Here is a 24,909-nt window from a genome sequence, read left to right as displayed (position 1 = left end):
ATGTTCTCCTTTGGCATTTTAAATACCTGTCTCCCTTTATCATCTTTCTCCCATAAAACATTCAGATCTGACAGCCCCTCTAATTCTATCTGAAATTATCTCATTGTTGTTTGAATGGTCTCCAGATTATAAATCTCTTTTTACAGATACAGTAATGAAATTGCACACCATGCTCCAAATATGGTTTGAATAATAATCTACTTAGAATGAGTAACTTGAGTGGACATTTTTATTGAATGGTCTATATTCACAGGCATATCATTTTGCTTTTTCCATTTTTATTAATGAGAAACCTTTCATTATGTTCAGGTTTTTGTGTCCTTTGGCAATGGGTCATTTCTGAGTCAAGCAACTTAATTTTCACATCTCTGCTTGAAATAGTACCAACCTTTCTTAAACTTGTCATTTTCCCACATTGCACACTGTTGGATTTTAACTTTAAAAAACTAATATAAAGGGAACATTTTTATTACTCTCTGATATAAATTCTACCCACTATATTGCCACTTGGACTTTCATTTGTGAGCGGCAGCCAGCATAGTGGTGAACGCCACACTGTTACAGTGAGAGTGATCGGGACCGGGGTTCAAATCCCGCGCTGTCTGCAAGCTCGTTCGTCTTGTGTCTGCAGAAGTTTTCCCCCAGGGGCCCTGGTCTTCTCCCACCCTTCAAAACATACGGGGGTTGTAGATTAATTGGGTGTAATAGAGCAGCACAGGCATATGACTAAATTATAAAAAATCCATAACAAATCTAGAGACCATATTTAGAGTCACAGCTTTTCCAAGTCCACATTCGATTAAAATTTTTCTCTCACTTTTTCGGTTAGATAAATTTTTACATGATAGAGGAATTAGGGGATATGGGGAGAAGGAAGGTAGGTGGAGTTAGGTCATAAATTAGATCAGCCATGATCGTATTGAATGGCGGAGCAGGCTTGATGGGCCATTTTGGGCCTACTCCTGTTCCTACTTCCTATGTTCCTATGATGGGAAGCAAGTTAAATAGATATAATTAAGAGAGTAATGGTTAGTTAAATATCTACAAAACAAAATGAAAGAGGTGAAACAGGAGCCACGTGCAATGGAGATGTATGTTGTATCATTCAATTTGTATGGTGGGATACAGCTACAAAAATGAAATCCGCAAGCATAATTCGAGTTTTAACCTTGTAGGTATATTGATACGTAAGCTGGGCTTACGAAAAAATGTTTTTGTTGTTATAACTAACTACAGAGATATTTTTAGAAAAAGAATAATACTTTTCTGCAGAAACACCGCACAAAAGTTTTACAGACAGTCATTTTTGGTCTCATGCCCTCTGATGGTGTCACCAGGTGCAGTCCCTCCCCCTCCTCCCTTCCACACACACCTCTCTAGTGATGTCAGTGGATACTGGAATAAAAGGGTGGGTGCACAAGTTGGGAAATGATTCTATTTTTATATGATGCTTATTGGAGGCTCCAACAAAAGAACCAGTTCTACTCAAAAGTCAATCAATGACCCAAAAAGAATGATGTTCTTTCAATTCCATTTTAATGTTTAGGCATTAAATCTTGGTAACAGGCCTGTCTGCCCACAACTCGATAGACTCAGGGTCAGTACCCATGGATTGGAGGGTGGCTAATGTTACCCCACTATTTAAAAAAGCGGGGAATTATAAGCCGGTGAGCCTTACATCAGTAGTGGGTAAAATGATGGAATCCATTATTAAGAATGTAATAGCGGAGCATATGACTAGCAGAGAAGGGATCAGAGAAAGTCAACATGGATTTACAAAAGGTAAATCGTGCTTGACAAATCTATTGAAATTCTTTGAGATGATGACAGGTAAAATAGATGGGGGAGAACCAGTGGATGTGGTGTACCTGGACTTCCAAAAGGCCTTCGATAAGGTCCCGCATAAACGACTGGCTTCCAAAATCAAGGCTCATGGGATTGGGGGCAAAGTATTGATGTGGATTGAGAACTGGCTGGCAGGTAGAAAACAGAGAGTTGGGATAAATGGCTCGTTTTCTGAGTGGCAGGCGGTGACCAGTGGGGTGCCACAGTGATCTGTACTGGGACCCCAGCTGTTCACAATTTACATTAATGATCTGGATGAGGGGATTGGATGTAATATCTCCAAATTTGCAGATGACACTAAGCTAGGAGAGGTTGTGTGCACGGAAGAGGGGGTCAGGAAGCTCCAGTGTGATTTGAATAAATTGAGGGACTGGGCAGATACATGGCAAATGCACTACAATGTGGATAAATGTGAGGTTATCCACTTTGGTAATACAAACCGGAGGGCAGATTACTATTTGAATGGCAATAGATTAAGAGATGGGGAAGTGCAGAGAGACCTAGGGGTACTTGTACACCAGTCTCTGAAGGCGAGCATGCAGGTACAGCAGGCGGTTAAAAAGGCAAATGGTATGTTGGCCTTCATATCAAGAGGGTTTGAGTATAGGAACAAGGATACCTTACTGCAGCTGTACAGGGCCTTGATGAGACCCCACCTGGAGTATTGTGTGCAGTTTTGGTCACCTGATCTAAGGAAGGATGTTCTTGCAATGGAGGGAATGCAGAGGCGATTCACCAGGCTGATATCTGGAATGGCAGGAATGACTTATGAGGAAAGATTGCACAAATTGGGATTGTACTCGCTGGAGTTTAAAAGATTGAGAGGGGATCTCATAGAGACCTATAAAATTCTGGCAGGACTGGACAGAATGGATGCAGATGGGATGTTTCCAGTGATGGGAAAATCCAGAACCCGGGGCCATGGTTTGAGGATAATAGGCAAACCATTTAGGACTGAGATGAGGAGGAATTTCTTTACCCAGAGGGTGGTGAATCTGTGGAATTCATTGCCACAGAGGGCAGTAGAGGCAGGTTCATTAAATATATTTAAGAGGGAATTAGATCTATTTCCTCAGTATAAGGGTATTATAGGTTACGGAGAGAAGGCGGGGACGGGGTATTGAACTTTAAGATCAGCCATGATCTCGTTGAATGGTGGAGCAGGCTTGAAGGGTCGAATGACCTACTCCTGCTCCTATCTTCTATGTTTCTAAGGCCATGCCCCCCAAATACACCAATTAACCTACAATCCCCCTACATTTTGAAGGATGGTAGGAAACTGCAGCACCCAGAGAAACCCACGTAGGCACAGGCAGAACATAAAAACTCTTGGCAGACAATGCCAGATTCAAATCCAGGTCGCTGGCACTGTAATCGGGTTGTGCTAACCGCTACACTGACCGTGCTGCCCCAAATTCTCAGCTCTCTTAAATATCCTCAGTTCTCAAAGTTAGTAAACTAACCAGTCTAGAACAACATTTAATATCATTTGAAAAAAATATTACTAAGTAGGAACTGCATTTTTTGATATCCACGGGGAGGCTGATATTCAACAGAGAAGTTTTGAATTAAAACATTCAGAGTTCTGACTCAGAATCCATTCATAAAGGCAAAAGCTTCAGCTATGTGATAAATAATCACAATCGACAAAAATGCCAACAGCTAAAAAAAATAACGCTTAGATGAGTGCAGAATTAAATAGGACTCTAATCCGGAGTAAGATACTTTGCAGGAGACAAAAGTAATTACTAAATACTAATACAACATTTACAAAGAGAAGTAAAGAGGATTGTTGACCCTTTAAAAATGAATGGATAAATGTCACATCATTACATAAAAGACCACTAAGTATGGGATCAGGTAACTACAAATCTGATACTCTAATAACATAACTGGTGAAGATGCTGGGATCCAGATAAGAAGAAGGAAGATAGAATTAGCAGATACACCAATCACCTAATGGGAATTTACAAGCTTTAATGACTTTCAAACTGCTTAATCTAAAGCTGCATGAATGGTACAAAGCATCATCAAGCAGATTTATAGGTAATATGTGCGCATGTCCTAAGTAATCACAAACTGCAGAATGGGATGCCTTACTGAAAATGTCCTTCAGCAAATGATTAGTTGGCATAGCTCAGTTAAAGCCTTTGCAAATCTTAAATTATTGTCTGCAGCACCTGGTATCTTGATTTTGCAAGAATTCATATGGTGCTAACCAATGCAACTTGTCCATAGAAATGCTTGACCAAAAATACTGCATGCACATTTGATACTTTTAGAACTGTGGGATTTGCTGAAAATAAATAATAAAGTTCTATTTAGTACAAGAATTGTTTATTGTTCACAACAAATTCCTTTGTTCTTTCTTTTGGTGTCGGAATATTATGTGTTTCCTTCTCCCTTGCTATGTGTCCTTACTCAGGAGTATTGTTGCATACTTTTGGCCTTAGGTATTCTCTTAGATGCAGCAGGTTTGGTGTCTGGCTAAGTGGTCTGAACATCCATCATTTAAGAGGGCATCATTTGGATATATTCCACATCTAGTTATATGTTAGAGTAACCCACAAGTGTAACAACAGTACCCTCTTGTGATCTGAACTGGATATTCATGTCTTTCATTCAGGTGTCGCTCTAATCCTTTCAAAGTCAGAACAAAAGAAGATTAGGTAATACACAACTAGGTGTTGATCATAAGTCCATTTGTTCACTGTTGATGAATGTGCTGTGTAATTAGGCCTCAATCAAACAAAATTTTAATGTTAATTTTAACAGTATAAAATCTTTGGCTTGGCTTCGCGGACGAAGATTTATGGAGGGGGTAAAAAGTCCACGTCAGCTGCAGGCTCGTTTGTGGCTGACAAGTCCGATGCGGGACAGGCAGACACGGTTGCAGCGGCTGCAGGGGAAAAATGGTTGGTTGGGGTTGGGTGTTGGGTTTTTCCTCCTTTGCCTTTTGTCAGTGAGGTGGGCTCTGCGGTCTTCTTCAAAGGAGGTTGCTGCCCGCCAAACTGTGAAGCACCAAGATGCACTGTTTGAGGCGTTATCAGCCCACTGGCGGTGGTCAATGTGGCAGGCACCAAGAGATTTCTTTAGGCAGTCCTTGTACCTTTTCTTTGGTGCACCTCTGTCACGGTGGCCAGTGGAGAGCTCGCCATATAACACGATATTGGGAAGGCGATGGTCCTCCATTCTGGAGACGTGACCCATCCAGCGCAGCTGGATCTTCAGCAGCGTGGACTCGATGCTGTCGACCTCTGCCATCTCGAGTACTTCGACATTAGGGATGTAAGCGCTCCAATGGATGTTGAGGATTCCCCACGTCATGTAAGTAAATAATTCCTTTTGCATTTTGACCTTTGGAGCCTTTAAAAAAATCCTTATCTTGCAGCTTTCCATTTTATAATCCTGAGTATCCGTGTGTTCAAATTTACTATCAATTTTCACCGGGAAAGCAAGAAGTAGGAAAGAGGAGAGGGCCATTCTCTCTTATGGGCTTGCATGAAAATCCCTTTACGCAAAATATGATCAGACTCCAAGTTTAAAATTTTTAATCTGCCTTCCATTGCTGTTTAGAGACTTCCAATTTTCCACTGCACCCTGTGTGAAATGTTGCTTCCTGATGTTGTCTCTGATCATTTTTTTATCACAGTTCCTTGCTGCCTCACCACTGAAAATAACTTTCCTTGATCTATCCTGTCAGATCCGTTACTAATGTGGGATGGAAATTGGATGGCTCAACTACGATAGGCAACAGTCTAAGGTAAGATACAAGGCAGATAATAGGCCAGACTTTAGGCTTCATAGAGAAAGTCAGGCCTGGATATTATGAGGAACAAGGAGGGGAGAGATCAGAAGAGTGTCTGATAGTTGAAGTAGGTATCTAAAAGTCCTAAACTTCCTTTCAGTCCTTTTGAAATCAAGTTTAAAATGATGGTTAAAAATGAGGCTCATTTATGGTTGAGGGGATACTCCATCTCATGGGTGTGAGTTGTTTGGCCATCCCCAGTAATTACCCTGTCTCCAATGAAACTGGATGGGAAAGTTGGACATGGATTTGGGATGGGTGGAGTGGTGAAGGGTAACCAGAGTTCAGATGGTTTATGTTTTAGTATTGCCAAGAACTCCTTGAATTATATGCTAGCTTTTCCTCTTCAAACCTGATAATGAAACTGACAATCATCTAAATGCTGGTAGACCAAGCGCAGTGAGTTGGATCATACATTCCCATAGTCCCTGTTCTCACTAACCTGGATGTATAAATTTATCCCAACTGATTCTCTGCATCTGAGAAATGACCATGGAGATGGAATGGATCCAGACAGACCTGGGAATCCACACTTAGAATGATCTCATAGCTTTTGGCAGTATAAAAGGATCTTGGAACTGTTTCTAATGCCTCTGCAAAAGAAGTTTTAAATGTATTGATGTGACAGAATTGTGTTATTATTAATCTTTGGTTAGAAATTTATTCATATTTATATATGTGTGTGTGTGTGTGTGTGTGTGTGTGTGTGTGTGTGTGTGTGTGTGTGTGTGTTTGTGTGTTTAGGAAAGGCTTTATGGATGGACAGGGACACACCCAGAGACCCAGGCCCTAAAACACAGAAACCATTTTGAAAGTCAAAATGTCTGCTAAACAACTGTTGGTTGAAGCTGTGTAAACAGCTATAAAACCTGAAGTATTGTACATTGAAATGTTGAACGCAATGCTGTTTGCTAAGGAGAAGCACCTGTGTACACAAAGAGGACTTTTGATTCATTGGCCAGCAAAGAGAGTGGTGATATCATGTGATAAAGATATTTCAGAAAAACATGTTTAATATTGCTCCATGAAACACCTGAATAGTTACATTATGTGAGGAAAGAACTGATTGTGTTCTTTTTGTCAAAGGAGGAAGGCAGAAGTGCAGTGACATTATGGTTGGGAGGGAGGGAGGGAGGGAGAGAGAGAGAGAGAGAGAGAGAGAGAACAATTTCTGAAAACAACTCTACAAGAATCTTGTGACTTTTGAGAAGTTTGATGTCTCACACCTACTCCATAATTACATGAGCAACAATTTAAAGAATGTGAATTTTAACACAAAACTGAATGAACGTTAAAAATTAATAATTTTTACAATCGAGCCTAAAGTGTAATCACACACACACACACACACATTTTGCGCATAGTGGGGTTAAGTTAGAGTTAGGTTTTAGGTTAGTTAAGGAATGTTATATTATTAATGGTTACTGATAAAAATTATTGTTTTGAAGATACCGTTGTCTTGATGAATTTCTATTGCATTTGGTCGAGGTCGAAACAGTTAATGTGGATTTATTTTTTAAAATAATAAAAAGGATTATTTAAAACATCTTAAAATAGAAGCAAATAAATTATATATAACTAAATAATAAAATGACTTGGAGATATATATGAGACTACTGATACTGAAATCGGGAGCAATAAAAACAAACTGTAAGATGGACTCAGGAAGTTAAGCAGAATCTGTGGAGGCAGAGGGATGTTTGACTTTGTCCTGATGCAGGGTCTCAATGCAATATATCAACCAGCCCTTTGCCTTGACAGATGCTGCTTAACTCATGAATAAAATAACGACTTTTTGCAGCTTCAAATAAACAAGCCTGAAATTCTTGTACCTGAGAAAGCAGTTGTTGAGTGCAAATCAGGACCCGTTCTGATGAAGGGTCTCTGACCTGAAATGCCTACTCTAATTCCCTTCCCACAGATGCAGACTGACCTGCTGAACAGTTCCAGCATTTCTGTTTCAGATATGAAGCGCATGCACTGCTTCTGCTCAGCGCATTAGTGCCTCATTTCCTGTACTCATTCAAGAGTTCAGCACTGAATGGGCTACATGCAGTGGTATCTGATCTCCAGCTTTCTCCTGACATCTGGTTTTGAACAATATGGGCTTTAAGCAGCAGGAAGCCCAAATATCCCTATGGAACTGTGAACAAAAGGTAAGCAAGCTCTGACTCCGAGACCTTCTTTGTAGCTGTATAAAACTTAATTTTCAAGGTGAAGAAGCACTTAAACATTTTCTTCATCAACCCTGCCTTTCACCAGATTCTGGAATAAGGCTGATATTTCTCAGCTAATATCCTTCCTCTGAAGATTTAATTCATTTGCATTCTGCTGTGCAGGGATTCTCACCCCAGTGAACGAGATGCTCTTATTGGAAGCTGTCAATAAAGTGCCAAGCAACATTTCCATATTCAATTGACCTAATTTTGGTTTATCGTTTATGTGCCTTACGCGCACTTCTTAAGGTGTAGCTATCATTGTGCTGTAAACATATTGTTAGCACCATGCTCCTATCAAACTGTTACAAGAATTACACTTACAATAGACCTCTCGTGGAATATGCAGCTTTCTAGTTGGGTGGTATGGTTTTCGTAGGTGGTGATAACACGGTTTCAGTACCAGTAACTGAGATTCTAATCCAGCGCTGTCTGTGAGGAGTTTGTACGTTCTCCATGTCTGCATGCGCTTCCTATGGGTACTCTGGTTTCCTCCCACCCTTCAAATCGTACCGGGGGGGGAGGGGTTGCAGGTCAATTGGGTGTAATTGGGCGGTGCGGGCTCATAGGATAAAAGGGCCCGTGTGTCTAAATTTAACATTTAAATTTAAAATTATAATCTCTCCATCCAAGGATTCATGATAGTAAGCAAGAGAGGGGGAGTGGAACTCTGTGGGAAAAATGAAAGAAAACCTTGGGCTTCAATTCCACCAGTTATAAGAGATACTTTGAAGTAACAATTATCTGTGTTTTGGTATGGTGATAACATTTTAAGCAGATAAAAATATTAAAATTCTTATCAATACAATGCACCATAACTAATTATGCATCCGTGTAATGTGTGTTCAGTTTGCACTTGTTTAAACAGCAGAGATGCTCATTAGCTTCTGTATATCAGTAATGCTTCAATAAATAGTTTAATGGCTGTGATGTTTAACCAATTTCAGAACTCTCTGTAATTCTAGCTTTAGCTGCTCATTAATGTTTTTTTTGACAGTGTACAGATGATTTGACTGCAATTTGATACCTTTTATCATCTTAAACTCCCAAGATGTCGTGATTTACGTCTATGATTAGGGACTACTGAAATATAAATGACATAAGCTCTAAGGTAGAGGTTAATAGTCATTGTTTAAGAGCATTGACTGTATGTACCCTTATATATTGTGATTTTTGGCGCAGTTGCACAATTTCGATGATGTTATTACACTGATCTACCACATTGTTGTAAATTTATTATTGCCTGTTATCCAATCATGGATCAGGCACTTTTTAACATCACCCATTAGAGAAATCTGGCAAATAAAGATAAGCAGAGCTTCAGTTAAAACAAAATGTTGTGAACAGCAATTCACATGGTATGCTGCCCAATCACTCAGAAGATCATTCAGAAAACCACACTAAGCACTTTCTCATTAAATCCTCCAAACAACACTTTAGAACTCATTTTTATAAGAATTCTAAAGATTTTACTACTTTTTATTAATCTTAAACTTTGGTAGATAAGATAGCTCCAGAATGCACTACAAAGTGTGGAAATGAAGGACTTCTGCAAGAGAGATAATTTGAGCCTGATATGCAAGGTAACATTGCAAGGAATGTCATCTGTATTCCTACAAGAGGAAATAAATTGGACAGTATGATAGTGTGTACAGCTGAGATCACAAAATTATTTGATTTTAATGAAAGATATGTATTTTATCCAACACTACAAAAAATTATGGTTGCTTTTTATTATTTTCCCTTCAATTAAAGCAGTTAGTGTAATGGTTAGTACAACCCTATTACAGCACTTATGTCCTGGGTTTGAATCCGGTGCTGTAAGGATTTTGCATGTTCTCTCCATGACAACATGGGCTTGATCTGCACGCTCCAGTTTCTTCTCATCCTCAAAGAATGGACGGGGTGTAGAGGTTAATTGGTGTATTTGGATAACACGTGCTCCTGGGCCAAAAGGGCCTTTTACCTTTTATTTTAAAATTAAATATTAAAATGCAGTTATTGTGATACATGTAAGATGCCAAGCAAATACAACAAAGTTTCCAAGCAGTAAGTTTATGAATGGAGCAGTTTGGAAGCTTCATTCACTTTTGTTGTTTTACACCTATTTATTCTTTTGTTACTAAAAGATTCTGCACCTTAAATGATCTGAAGCTATTGCAGAAACTTTGAACGAGTGGCAATTATATAGTGCCCATTTGCAGATCCTTTCTCTTCAGCTGAACAACACTGAATCCAATGCGGGAGGGTTAGAAATAAGATTTTATTGTATCATATATGGCTTGTGTTGTCACATTTAAGAATTAGATGTTTTGCCTATGCAAATATATTTCCAGAGGAAATGGTTTGATGGAAGGTCACTGGTCTGTAAAATTAATTTTGTTTCTCTTCCCCCACACTGCTGACCAACTGAATGATCCCACCAATTTAACTTTTTATTTCAACAGTGGTCAAGTCATTTTCAATCAGTAAATTCAAAGATGGAGATTCAGATAGTCAGGAAGAAACAACGGTTCTATTAATTGTGCACGGGGTCTCAAGCTAACAATATATCAAAAGGGAAAAAGATTAAGGCTTCAGAATTAAGTTTTGGATCTTAATGATCATAATTTTTTTAAGTTTAATTTAATTTAATTTAATTGAGAGACACAGCATGGTAACAGATCCTTCCGGCCCACGAACCTGTGCCACCCAAATACACCAATGAACCTACAAGCCCTGTAAATTTTAGGAGGGTGGGAGGAAACTGGAGCACCCAGAGGAAACCCATGCAGACATGGGCAGAATGTAGAAACTCCTTTCAGACTTCGTTGGATTCAAACCCAGGTCACCGGTGATGTAATAGTGTTACGCTAACTGCCATATCAACTACGTTACCCTTCTAATATAAATTTAGATAAACTGTAGCAGTTTGTAATTACTTACCTGAAGAATTAATGAGAATGGAGCCAAAAGCACTGATGACAAAATTTGCTTTGAAGTGAATAATTTGGTCCTCATCTTCAATCCAGTCCCCAGCTTCATTCTGTTCTGTATGAACAAACTCAATTGCAGAAATCCGCTGACCTTTCAGAATAATTCTTCTTGGTGACATGAAAGGCAAAAACTCGCATTTCTCTTGTTTTGCCAGTTCCACCTAATAGGTAATTATAAGATAGAAAAACAACATTGATAAACTCTGGACAACTATGACCTTCATTATAATAATAATGTGTGATGCATTATAAATTCTAGATAGTGAAGAGCTGAAATGTTATTTAATTATCTGGAACTGATTATTAATCTTCCTGTTGTCTCTGGCTTTCTCAGCATTGACTGTTTTTAGGAAATAGTCTTATCAATGATAAGATGTTAGTGTGATGGAAACTCAACAGGATAAACTTCCACGTTCGCCCTTTAGTGTTTGCGTATGTACACTGCATCCAAAAAACACTCTATCTGAAAAAAGGAAAGGCATTTTCATAACAAGATAGAAACTAACTTCACCAAAATTGATTGTGTTTGATAACAAATTGTATTTTAAAATTGTATAGTCTTTCAGTTTTGCTTTTGCATTGGGATCTTCCATCAAAATATTTTCATTTTGCTTCACTATTTTAGAATGAGGAATTGAAATCCTTATTTGGTGCTGTGGAATAGTTCCTCTGGAATTGCTTGCATTGTAACTGTGACAATGAAGCTTCCAATTGAGCAATCCAAATTCTTTCTTCGATTGCTTTCATGAATCTTTGAGGCCCGAGTTTCTAGCTGACCATTATAGTGCGATGTGAAGCAGTGGAATCCAAGTTGCTTTGCAAATTGCTGCAGCTCTGAAATCTGTCTCACAAGCCCGTGCAATAGTACTTTCACAGTTGTACAAATTGGTCACTGCAACGTCTAGGAGTATGGTCAATTTTTCAGAGCTAGTTTGCTGATGTAAAGTGGCCCCAAAGTTCAATACAAACTCTCTCTGCCATGACTAATCAGATTGGCTGATAATGGAAAGAAGGGGTCTCCTGCACTAGCAGCTGGTCACCGGACTGTGCAAACAGCGTTTATGAACTATGTTTTGTTCCTGATAAAATGTATGGATTTGATTATCTTCAATGACCAATTAAAAAATTCTTAGAGGATGTCTATACACTCTCACAGAGAGAAAAAAGATCCCAAAGAGTAAAGATCCATTTAGTTCCATATGGTCTGAAGGATATATCCTCCTTGTGGGCAATGTTCTTCCAGTCACACAACTGACCAGAAAATCCAGAGCATTTTGCAGATCTCGTGCTTAGAATTGAATTGTACACAAATATGGAATTCTGTAAGAGTGTTTTAATCTCTCAGATCAAACTTGATTGCCTAAAAGGGGAAGTATGAAACACAAGCTCATTATTTTTTTATATAGAATTAGTACCTTTATTCTTTTCTGCAGCATTGAAAATCCAAGGAAATTGTCCACTTTTATGATTATTTGTCAGATTTGTGGTTGATAAATGAAAATTTACCATAATCAAATTTAAAGAGTACTGTCAAGAGACTCATTTTAGTTTAAATCTTACTGGGTGGACAGAAATAATTTTAAAAAATGTGGATCTTATCAAGTGCCTATCAGATTAAAATGCAAAGTTGTTGAAAATAGCACATCTCAAGCTATTTTTCCTCTAAGTTCTTCATTGGAATTGTTAAATAGATGTTTATGTATTAAAAATCACTCATCCTTTAGAGCAATAATTATTGTATTATGTTCATATAAATGCTGATTTAACAAAATATATGCTACATTCTATTTATCTCATATTCTCATTAAAATTGCGATCAAACAAGATGGTTAACAGAACCAGGCATCTTTAAGAGGCTATCAAATTAACCCAATGAATTCTAATCAAACTGTAATAATTAAAGAAACCTTTACAAATGCTAAGAAGGCATTTTAGAAAGCCACAATTTATATGTGCAATACTTTATAATGAAGTATAAATAAATTGTGCAAGTTATTACATATTTTTACTTCAAGGAAGGCAATATTAGCCACAATATAAAAGTAATTTATCATTAGTAGTTAAGATGAACCTATTAGAGCACTATACATTATAAAGGTCGCAGTTTACTGCCAAACTTTAGTCCAACTATTCAATTTTTCTATAGAGCAGAACTACAACACAAATCTTTTCATGCTACCCATTTAAATACATTAATTTCAATGCACGTTATGCATTTGTGGCTCTCTTTATTCAAGTGCAACAAATGTACAAGTTAACAGTGCAATCACTTTCCAGGACTCTGCCGAAGGCATGATATACCTAACCATCGAGTTATAAGCATGACACTCAATTATGCTGCAATTACTTCTTCCTGTATACTTCCACAGAAAAGGGTGCCCCTTACAAAAGAGCAAATGATTCATAATACAAAAATATGTTTTTCCTTGAGCTGTTCTGAGGGCAGTGAAACCAATCACTGAAAGTGTAATAACACTTTACAGCAGAAATAGTCAAGGCAAATGGGGTTCAGTGTTCGTAACATAACAATTTTGCTAAAGCTATTGATTTTTCAATGTTGTTAAAATATTCTGAATAACTAACAACATTGATTCAGCCCCAATGTTTCTCCACTCTGCAAGGAGAGAGATAGTGATACCATGAAAAGCATCGAATAAAGTAGTACATACACTTAATAAAATATTAATCAGTTTCTATTTGGAGAATTCTGTCCTTGTTTTTGATCTACTTTCACTGGCAGAAGTTGACAGGGCAACTAAACCATTTCTAAGTTTTAAATAAGCAAGTCAAGGAAAGACTGGATCGTTACATGGATAGGAGGGAACTAGAGGGATATGGGCTGGGTGCTGGTCAGTGGGACTAGGAGGGTGGGGATTTGCTACGGCTTGGACTAGTAGGGCCGAACTGGTCTGTTCTGTGCTGTAAGTGGTTATATGTTTAAAGTCAGTTCATGCCAAAAAAAATCTAAAGGAAAGAAAGATGTTGAGTTTATGGCTAACAAAAAAAAACCTTTCCAATGAACTGGGAAATATTTGCGAGTTGATAATTCATTGGACAACATATATCAGGGGCCCGCCCATGGGACTTCATTGCAAAGCTGACTTTGTAAAAGGTGTTTCGCAAGTCATGGCAGCAGACCCAAAGACAAACTGGAACACAGCAGACCAGATCCTAACCGAAAGACCACCAAAACAATGGTGGAACGTTGAGGAACTGACCAACTAGAACAAAGAACTCAGAAAGCCCTGCCTTTAATCTACAGTAAAACCCCTGGTATCCAGCACTATGGGGATTGGTAGGTGGTGGATAAGTGAATTTTTCAGTTGCTTCAGACTGGACGTTGCACGATTGGTGAACTAACGGCAAGGTGTGCCGATTTTGAACTTTCGGATATTTTACCTATTTATTTTCTGCGATTTTCTTTTGGCCAGTTGCTTGAATCCAGATAACATTTACTGTAAATGATTTGAATCAGGATCAAAATTTATTGTCGTGGACAAGTCACAAAATTCATTGTTCTGTGGCAGCAGCGTTGCAGGGCCAACATTTATATAAACCACCTTACAAAAATCAATTTTAAAAAAGGGTATAAAAAGTCAAAGTAAGGTAGTGACTGGAACAGAATTCATCCTCATTGCGAAAAAATGTTTTTTTTTCCCCAATTCTAAATATCAAATTTACCTTCATCTAGCTAGTTCTATTCTTGTTAATTACTATAAATCGTATGACACTCACAATGAGAGAATAATCGCATATTTAAAAGTAATACTGACTAATTAGACAAAGCACGAACAAGCTGCATAAAAAAAGCTACTTTACATATTGTAGAGACTTCCTGTGATAACTAATAAATGTTGAAAAGGGTAAAGATATTAATTTTGGAATAGAGTTGTTAGGCAAACAGCAACTAAATTGTCTGATGCTGATCTTGAGATACTGAGTCACACAACTTAATAAAGAGCAAGGTTACAATCCTCTCTCCACCTGGTGACCTCAATTGTATTAAATCTTGAGTGTTAAAGCTTGTTGAATTTTACCTCCTCTGGGACAGCCCTGATATTGGTAAATCCTTTTCTAAAAACCACAAACACACGGTGAGCTCCACAGCGTAGTGCTGATGTTGCACAGTCAAAGGCCGTGTCTCCAGCACCAAGTACAATAACTGTGCCTCGCAATGACGGCAGATTCGACCGACAGCCACACATTCCTGGAAGAAAGCAATGGTATTCTTTTAGAAGGGAGTAAAAAATTGGTGTCATTGCTGTTTGTATTTCAGACTGCACGAGAGCCTTTCGTGATTTAAAAAGGCATCCAAGAAGATCGCCAACCTGTGCCCGGGCAAGGTGAACTATTATTGCAATCGCTAACCCGTGCTTTGCATAGATCTGCTGGAATTGTGCAGAACGGACAGATTAGAGAGTAATGTTGATTTCACACCAGCACCACCCTCATTGCTCCAAATGAGCCATTCTAAACGGCACATTTCAGTAAAAGCCTTCTTTTCTTTTCACCTCTTGTAACATCAATATTTTTTATGTAGTCGGTGGGAGAGAAGTATGGAAGAAACTAAAACTTGTCTGCTCCACAGCTATGTGGGCACAAACTTCTGAGAGGGCCATAGCCATAAGAAAGGTTGAGAATGGCAGTTCCAGATGATTTATTTCTACCTTACATTATTAAGCTTGTATTCATCAGTGGGAAGGAGCCCTGATGATATTATTTAAAGCAGTGGTTTCCCAACCTTTTACTTTCCATTCTCAGACCACTTTAAGTATTCTCTATGCCATAAGTGTTCTGTGATTAGTAAGGGATTGCTTAAAGTGGTATGTGTGTGGAAAGAAAAAGTTTGAAAATCACTGTTTTAATCATTCCAAATTGACTCGTCATGTGCATGGTTTCAGAACTCCAAAGGAAATGGGCCAATGACAATTTTTCTCAAGCAAAATATTTCAGTAATAATTGGGTCTAGAGCAGAGATTCTCAACCTTCCCTTCCCACTCACATACCACCTTAAGCAATCCCTTACTAATCACAGAACACTTATACCACAGGGAATACTTAAAGTGGTATGTGAGTGGAAAGTAAAAGGTTGGGAACCACTGATTTAAAGGGATCAACAATTACTCCATGATTAGTTCTATCTAATTTCTAAAGGGATTTACTGTTATTGCATGAGCATTCAATGCTTTTTGGAGCTCTCGAAAAAATTGGGATGCGAGGCATTTCTGTGTTGCCGGAGCTGAACAACTCATTATGATTCTGAATGATTCTGCATTATCTGGATTCTCTGGAGCATAGATGCATTAGCACATATTCTGCAGGAATTCTGTATGATGGAGAGAATGGGGTATGGACCCAGTGTACATGAAAAGTGGTTGAAAAGGGCAAAATAGAATGGGAGGAGATTTTGCAGCAAGAAATCACTTGTAATGTGGATGTCCAGAGAACAATAATGCCAAGGTACCTTCAATGAACTCTATTATCTACAACATCGACGTTGAAGCCTCAAAGCAGGGCACAGATCACACTGGAAGGGGTGACCATGACAGTAAATTGATATACTTTTGTCTCCTTCCACTCTGGGAGCATCTTGACATCCATGAGGTTGCTTAGATCTTCTATCCAAAGGGAATTAATTACATTTCACTTGACCTGACATTGTTATGGCTTTGCTATGATTACAAACATCCTCATAAGATATTGGGTTCACTCTTATTACTTTACAGGCCAAACTTGTCAATTCTGTCTGAAGAAGGCATCCATTTTCTCAACATTCAACAGGAGTATTATAATGGGCTTCAAATCATACAGATCATTAACTGGTATCAAGGATTCAGGTATGAAACTTTAATGCTGCAACAGTTCAAGGTACATATTAGCCACCAATAGCTGAGCAACCACAAGCGATATCTGCTGATGCCTTAGATCATAGCTCCATGGGCAACATGGTAAACATAGTGGTTAGAGCAACGCTGTTACAGTGCAGCGATCAGGACTGGGGCTCAAATCCCACAGTATCTGTCAGGAGTTTGTGCGTTCTCCCTGTGTCTGTGTAGGTTTCCTCCGGTGACTTTGGTTTCCTCCCACTGTCCCAAACATGCCAGGGGTTATAGGTCAATTGGGTGTAATTGGACGGCACAGGTTCTTGGACCAAAATGGCCCCTTACCTTGCTGTATGTCTAAATTTAAAAAAAAGATATTAGCATGGTGTGCACCCCGATACATCCGGCAGGCACATGGTGCACGATCTCGCTACCACACACTTTCTCTATCAGTGCACAAGATACAAGCGTCACGAGCATGAGGAAGAAATGGCGGGGAAGTGAGTGGAGTACAAGGCAGAGGATGGGAAGAGGCACTCCACTGTCAGTTCTTTTCTGTCCAGGTTATGAGAGGAAGAACGCAGCTAATGATTATGCTAAAGAACATTCATCAATAATCCTCCAATTTGACATCTAGTTGGTAATAGTTTAAAAATAAAATGCTCCACAAAAAAAACATTCCTAATCAAATCTATATATTAAACCTTGCCTTCAGTATTCATTCCTGTGCTTTCTGACCAGTTATCTTTTCATGTCCCAGTGTGCATTTCCAGCCCGTCTAATGTCTCCAGTGTGAGAGCAGGGGAGACTGAATATCAACTGAATTTGGAGGATGACCTCAAGCAGTTCAGCCACCACCAAAAATGCAGCAAATGCTGATGTATGGTCTCCAGAAGTCTGGGCTGCTGCAAGCAGTAGGAAGGAAATTGCGGTCCTGAGGCAGCACAGCAGCTTTATGTTCCATTCAAACATGGCCAGACTCACAGGACAAATTGCTGGGGTACTTTGCAACCCTCCCCCATGCCTACTCCCCCAACCCCCCCCAAATTCCATTCATACTCAAAAACTAGTTAGAGGTTACATGGCAGAAAACTAACTCTGCATTTTCACAAACTTGAGTGTTCAGACTGGCACAAAGACATTAGACAATCTAGTTGTGACAGTCAAGCTACAGTTGCCAAATATTACTTAGATCCACAATGAAGGAATGGAAGTGGCCATCAATTCAACGATGGATAGGATGGGCTTTTCTCTAAATTACATGTGATGTAAGTCAATGTTATTCCTGGGATGAATGGATGGCTTAATGGCAAGGCTGAGCCCATACTCATCACCTACGGCTCCTAGAACGCTTCCACCAGCGTTGTCTCCGCTCCATCCTCAACATTCATTGGAGCGCTTTCATCCCTAACGTCGAAGTACTCGAGATGGCAGAGGTCGACAGCATCGAGTCCACGCTGCTGAAGATCCAGCTGCGTTGGGTGGGTCACGTCTCCAGAATGGAGGACCATCGCCTTCCCAAGATCGTGTTATATGGCGAGCTCTCCACTGGACACCGTGACAGAGGTGCACCAAAGAAAAGGTATAAGGATTGCCTAAAGAAATCTCTTGGTGCCTGCCACATTGACCACTGCCAGTGGGCTGATATCGCCTCAAACTGTGCATCTTGGCGCCTCACAGTTTGGCGGGCAGCAACCTCCTTTGAAGAAGACCGCAGAGCCCACCTCACTGACAAAAGGCAAAGGAAGAAAAACCCAACACCCAACCCCAACCAACCAATTTTCCCCTGCAACCGCTGCAACCGTGTCTGCCTGTCCCGCATCGGACTTGTCAGCCACAAACGAGCCTGCAGCTGACGTTTACATTTACCTCCTCCATAAATCTTCGTCCGCGAAGCCAAGCCAAAGAAGAAGAAGAAGATTAATATAATCTCATATGCAAGAATCTGAGGGGATGAAATAATAGTTGATGAAAGGATGTTTCCTCTCCTTGGAGGATCTAGAAGTAGGGAGCATTCTTTTGACCAAATTTAACCATATAACAATTATAGTACGGAAAAAGGCCATCTCGGCCCCTCTAGTCTGTACCAATTTAAGAGAACTCCTCTAGACCCACTTGCTTGCACCCTGCCCATAACCCTCCAATCCCCTCTCATCCATGCACCTATCCAACTTTTTTTTTAATTAAAAAATTGACCTTGCTGCAACCATCTCTTCCGAAAGGTCATTCCATTCAGTCAACACTCTCTGAGTGAAGAGGCTCCCTCTCATGTTACTTCTTAAACTTTTTCCCCTTAACTCATGACCCCTCATTCCAATCCCACCTACCCTCAAGGGGAAGAGACTATTCACATCTACTCTATCTATCCCCCTCATAATTTTAAATACCTCTATCAAGTCCCCTCTCAACCTTCTGCGCTCCAATGAATAAAGACCCAGTCTACTCAATCTTTCTTTGTATTCTAGGTACTGCAATCCAGGCAACATTTTAGTAAATCTTCTCTCCACCCTCTCTACCTTAGTGATATCCTCCCTATAATTTGGGGGCCAGAACTGCACACAGTGTTCCCAACTTAGCCTCACCAATGCCTTGAATAGTCTCAACATCACTTCCCAAACCTTGTATTCTCTACTTTGATTCATAAAGGACAGCACACCAAAAGCCTTCTTTACCATCCTATCCATATGAGATTCCACTTTCAAAGAACGATGAACCGTTATACCAAGATATCTCTGTTCCTCTGCATTCCTCAATGCCCTCCCCTTCACTGCATAGGTCCTCCTTTGATTATTCTTCCCAAATGAAGCACTTCACACTTATCGAGATTAAACACCATCTGCCATCTTTCAGCCCACTGTTCTAAGCAGTCCAAATCCCTCTGCAGTCTCTGAAAACCAACACCCTCTATTTTTGTACCAACCACATATTTATTAACCCAATTTACCACTCCATCATCCAAATCATTAATGTAAATGACAAAGAACAAGGGACTCAACACCGATCCCTGAGGCACACCGCTTGTTACCAGCCTCCATCCTGACAGACAGTTATCCACCACGACTCTTTGGTGCCTATCTTCTTGCCACAGTTGAACCCATCTGACTATCTCAACATTAATCCCTAGTGCCTGAACTTTCCTTACCAACCTTCCATTTGGAACCTTATTGAAGGCGTTACTGAAATCCATATAGACAACATCTACTGTTCTACCATAATCAACCTTCCTAGTCATCTCCTCAAAAATTCAACAAGATTTGTCAAACATGCCCTTCCCTGCACAAACCCTTGTTGGGTGACCTAATCAGTCCCTGCCTCTCTAGATACTAACACATATTATCTCTAAGAATACTTTCCATTAGTTTACCAAACACCAACGTCAAACCTACTGGCCTATAATTACTGGGCCTACACCTGGAGCCCTTTTTAAATAGAGGAACCATGTTTGTGATACGTCAATCCTGCGGTACCATGCGCCCCCCCACCCCCAGTGACTTTTGAAAAATCTCTGTCAGAGACTCCGCTATTTCCTCCCTGACTTCCCTCAAGGTCCTGGGCAAAATCTGTCAGGACCCGGAGATTTATCCACCTTTATATGCCTCAAATATTCCAACACCTCCTCTTTCCTAATCTGTACATTTTCCATAATTACTCTTTTGCTTCTCTTATCCTACATGATCCTTTTAACGAGTGAATACCAAAGAGAAGAACTCGTTCAATATCTCCCCCATCTCATTTGGCTCAGCGCACAGTTGTTCGCTCTGATTCTCTCAGGGACCAATTTTATCCTTCACTCTCTTTTTACTATTTACATAACTGCAGAAACCCTTCGGATTTACTTTCACCCTGTTCGCTTTAAGCCACCTCGTACCAATTGACAGAGATAAGGAGGAACTTTGTCTCTATAACACTCCTGATCCTTGAACTTCTCTTCCATGAGAGTTGTGGGATCTGAACTATTGAATACCTAAGGAACAGGGAGAAACATAAAGCTGGGTCACAGCTAGCTAGCCATGATGCCATTGAGTGGCCTCTAGCCGTCTGCTGTCCCCATTTTTTTGATATTGGACAACTCTCTGACGTAGTTGCCCCTCAGCTGCCTGAAAGATGAAAGGCACAAGGGCAAGACTGTGGTGAGAGGAGAGGAGAAGTACATGACTGCACATTCGCACCTTCTCAGTCAAGGGACCGTGAAGGATGAGGAGAAAGTGAGTAAGGTATGAGAACAAGCTTTGAGAAAAGTCATCTTCAATTAATTCAACCCAATCATTGCCCATTCTAGTAATTGCCAATAATCCCTCCTCCAAGATAAGAACCATTGCACCCTCCCCACAACCCATACTTTTCCCTCCCCCACCATACAAGCTTATATTTGTTTGCTGCTGTCTCGAGTTATGTGCCAGCTCGTCCAAGATGTATTGTGAGGCTGGCATAATTCACCTGAATGATATGCTTGCTCTGTTTGATAGTATTTGATCCAAGCATGTTAATTTTGAGAAGTGGATGTGAGGCTAAGTGTGTGATGATGAGCAGAAAGATGCAAATATAAATCAATCAGTATTAATGTCGCTCAGATAAATTGAGCACTGCCTGAGATTAGTATTGCTGTTGATAGGATATGGCAATTGATTCACTGACCTTGAACACGTGCATGAGGTTATTGAACCCATGAAGATATTGCAATAGATCCCTGCGACTTGAGTACTCGAGTTGTGGTATTGACCCTGCAACCCACCACTGCAAGAGCATGTATCTGGTAGGTTTCCATGGCGGGCTGGTTGGGGGTGGAACTTGGCCAATATTTTACTTTCTTTTTCAATATTGCTTACAACCTTGAACTTGCATCCTGTTCCTTTAATGCTGTGTAAACATTTACCATTTTCCAAATTAGATTCACTGCCAGGTGACTTCTAAAGACCTATCTATCTATACCTATTTATCCATCTATCATATAGAGGAATGCATTGCCCCTTTAAGAGATACAGGGTACCTTTAAGCAACACAGACATGCTTTCTCTTGCCAGCTATTCATGGAACCCGTCTACACCCAAGGAACAGCCGAGTGAGTGCTTGCTGTTCACAGAAATAACTGACACAAGCAGATTGCATAAAGTCACTGTGCAGCCTGCATTGCAATCAATGGGTGTGGATGAAATGTACATTGCAGCTCTCGTCACTGGATCTCAGGGGCTATTCAATTTAGTCCCCAAACTATTTCTGCATGCCATCACAAAGATGTGGGAAGATATTTAAATAAATTGCAAAGCTGTATATTTTACCATGTAGAGATGAACCATATTACCAACAAATTATTCTGTTTCATTGCAGGGCATTTTTATTCCTTTTAAAATGTATTCATATACATAATTTCACACCCAGAACCCTCAGCAATGAGGCCTATTATTTTATCTTCTATGGATGGCTGCAGGCTGCAGTGAGTTGCAGATTTCAGCAAAAGATATGACATACATTACGGTGAAGCAATCAAAAGTCTCAATATCTAAATAAATCAGAAATAAAACTATTAGTCTTTGATCTTGATGCCTTTTTACTTTGCAATCATGTGTTTAGTTAGCCTTTCTGAGGACAATGTCTTTAAACCACTCTACTGATTTTTGTCTTTGTTTTGTTAATTTAGTGGCATATATTTCTCCAAATACTGGAAAAGAGATGGATACCAAGCTATTCAGAATTTGATTAATTTTAGAATGCAAGACTTCCTCAAAAATTTCAAAAGCTCTACATTCCGGTTAGGAAATTATACATTAAAAATACATTTACATCTTTTTTTTTCTTTGGCTTGGCTTCACGGACGAAGATTTATGGAGGGGTAAGCTGTAGGCTCGTCGGTGACTGACAAGCCCGATGCGGGACAGGCAGGCACGGTTGCAGCGGTTACAAGGGAAAATTGGTGGGTTGGGTTTTTCCTCCTTTGCCTTTTGTCAGTGAGGTGGGCTCTGTGGTCTTCTTCAAAGGAGAAGTCCGCCGAACTGTGAGGCACCAAGATGCACGGTTTGAGGCGATATCAGCCCACTGGCGGTGGTCAATGGGGCAGGCACCCAGAGATTTCTTTAAGCAGTCCTTGTACCTCTTCTTTGGTGCACCTCTGTCTCGGGGGCCAGTGGAGAGCTCGCCATAGAACACGATGTTGGGAAGGCGATGGTCCTCCATTCTGGAGACGTGACCCACCCAGGGCAGTGGCATGGATTCAATGCTTGCGGACTCTGCTAGCTCGAGTACTTCGATGTTGGTGATGAAGTCATTCCAATGAATGCTGAGGATGGAGCAGAGACAGCACTGATGGAAGCGTGTAGGAGCCGTAGGTGGTGTCGGTAGAGGACCCATGATTCGGAGCCGAACAGGAGCGTGGGTACGACAATGGCTCTGTACACGCTGATCTTTGTGTGTTTCTTCAGGTGGTTGTTTTTCCAGACTCTTTTGTGTAGTCTTCCAAAGGTGCTATTTGCCTTGGCGAGTCTGTTGTCTATCTCTTTGTCGATCCTTGCATCAGATGAAATGGTGCAGCCGAGGTAGGTAAACTGGTGGACCGTTTTGAGTTCAGTCTGCCCGATGGAGATGTGGGGGGGGGGGGGTGGGGGTCTGGTGGTCATTGCTGATGGAGGACCTCAGTTTTCTTCAGGCTGACTTCCAGGCCAAACATTTTGCTTTAAAAAAAACTTTGTTGAATATGAGTTTATTTGTACAATGCACCAACATTATTACTTGCTATAGCTGGACAGTACTTTTAAAGAAAAGTGATAACAGTAGATAATTAAATCAAAAACTACAATAACTACATAAGATACACATAAATATTTTTACGGAGTCCAGAGGACCCCAAAACTAGCAGCAGTAGATATGCACCACAACACAGGACTTTTAACTTATTACTTAACCTTCTTACTTAACTTACCTAACCCCCTACCCCTACCCCCTCCGATACTAAACTCAGGAATGTGTAATATATATTTAAAATTAGAAAAGTTTTTTGCTTCACAGTCCAATCTCACTGGTTGCAAGCAATTCTTGTTCTGTGCACAGAAGTTAGCATTAACAACGTTCACCAGTCTTTGGTGCTTAACACGCAAATGGTTACCACTCAGGAGGGTTCTTGCTGGCTTTCAGAGAGAGATTCATCCTCAATCAGTCTTGCTGATGAAACTTGCCCCCTTCAGGGTTCTCCAGATGATCCTCTTTCTTTCGGGTCACCTCCGACAGCTCGTCTTTTCCTTCGGCCAGGCAACCTTCCAAAGGTTTGCCAGCTTTGTCCTTCTGGAACTGATTTCTGTGTCTCTCCTCTCTGTTTCATTCCCTCCCTCTCTGTTTCATTCCCTCCCTCTCTGAGAGCAAAACTGTTCTCTCTCTGCCTGCCAAAATCACATGCTCTCCCAGGTCAGCTGTACGCGGATACTTTGTTGCCTCTTGCAAAAAACACTCTGCAAAAGTCCTGCAAAAATTCTGCTTTGAAATGTGCGGTGCAAGCTGCTCCAGCAATTCCTCCCAAACCACCTCAAAATACTCTGTCGCAATATTCCGTGTAATCCTAGTGAAAAGAAAAGTGACTTGCATTCATGCAGACAGACCAATATTAGTGCCCCAAGGGGAGGCTCAAAAGTCAGATAGCAATTGGAAGTAGATCCGTGGGTGTGCCTTCTTCATGGTTGCCTTGATGTGCTGGCTCTAAGAAAGGTCTTCTGCACTCTCAGGAACTTGAACTTTCGGGCTCTCTCCACCTCCTTACCATCAATGCAGACAGGTATGTGACCCCTCAACCTCTTCTTCTTTAAACCAGCCATCAGCTCCTTGGTCTGGGTGCCATTGAGAGCACTACTGTTGTCTGACAATTCTTTCACAAAATAGAAGAGTTCTAACATTTTATAAACAATTGTTCTTCTAATCTATCTGGAAATAATGTATTATTTAACAAGAGTCTGATATTTCACATTTGCTCAATTATTTTTACAAAACGATGAAGAGATCAAAAAACACAAATATATAATTTTAGAATTAAAATTAAACAAGTTCTACCTGTTTTGCTGGATTTTGCAACAAGGGGAAGAAATTCCTTGGATGTGTAGAAACCATTTTCCACCGTTAAACCTTCAAAAATGGGATCTCTCTTTGGCTCTGGTAAACCTATTGAAATGCAGATTGCTCCATTAAATTACAGTATATAAACTACAGGGCGATATTGCAATTCTTAAATGGTGTGTGCATGACTTGGATTTCATGCCAAATAAATTGGA

At 40.1% G+C, this 24,909-nt stretch overlaps 1 protein-coding gene across 5 annotated transcripts in view; it reads right to left on the bottom strand.

Moving 5' to 3' along the window:
• The window catches only part of LOC138763967 (dihydropyrimidine dehydrogenase [NADP(+)]-like), a 1,056,199-nt gene that overhangs the window by 510,073 nt on the left and 521,217 nt on the right, over window positions 1-24,909 (bottom strand). For all 5 annotated transcript variants that reach the window (XR_011357924.1, XM_069939063.1, XM_069939065.1 and 2 more), the window contains exons 9-11: window positions 24,692-24,799; window positions 14,882-15,051; window positions 10,795-11,005 (exon numbers count right to left, since the gene is read on the bottom strand). Coding sequence is in view for 4 of the 5 variants with exons in the window: in XM_069939063.1 (XP_069795164.1) it covers window positions 10,795-11,005; window positions 14,882-15,051; window positions 24,692-24,799 (489 nt within the window). In the remaining variant the exon portion in view is untranslated. The remainder of the gene's footprint in view (window positions 1-10,794; window positions 11,006-14,881; window positions 15,052-24,691; window positions 24,800-24,909) is intronic.

Source organism: Narcine bancroftii, chromosome 5 (genome assembly GCF_036971445.1).
Source record: "Narcine bancroftii isolate sNarBan1 chromosome 5, sNarBan1.hap1, whole genome shotgun sequence".
NCBI lineage: Eukaryota > Metazoa > Chordata > Chondrichthyes > Torpediniformes > Narcinidae > Narcine > Narcine bancroftii.
The sequence above is the reverse complement of the archived record's forward strand: the minus strand, read 5'-3'. Positions and strand labels throughout refer to the sequence as shown.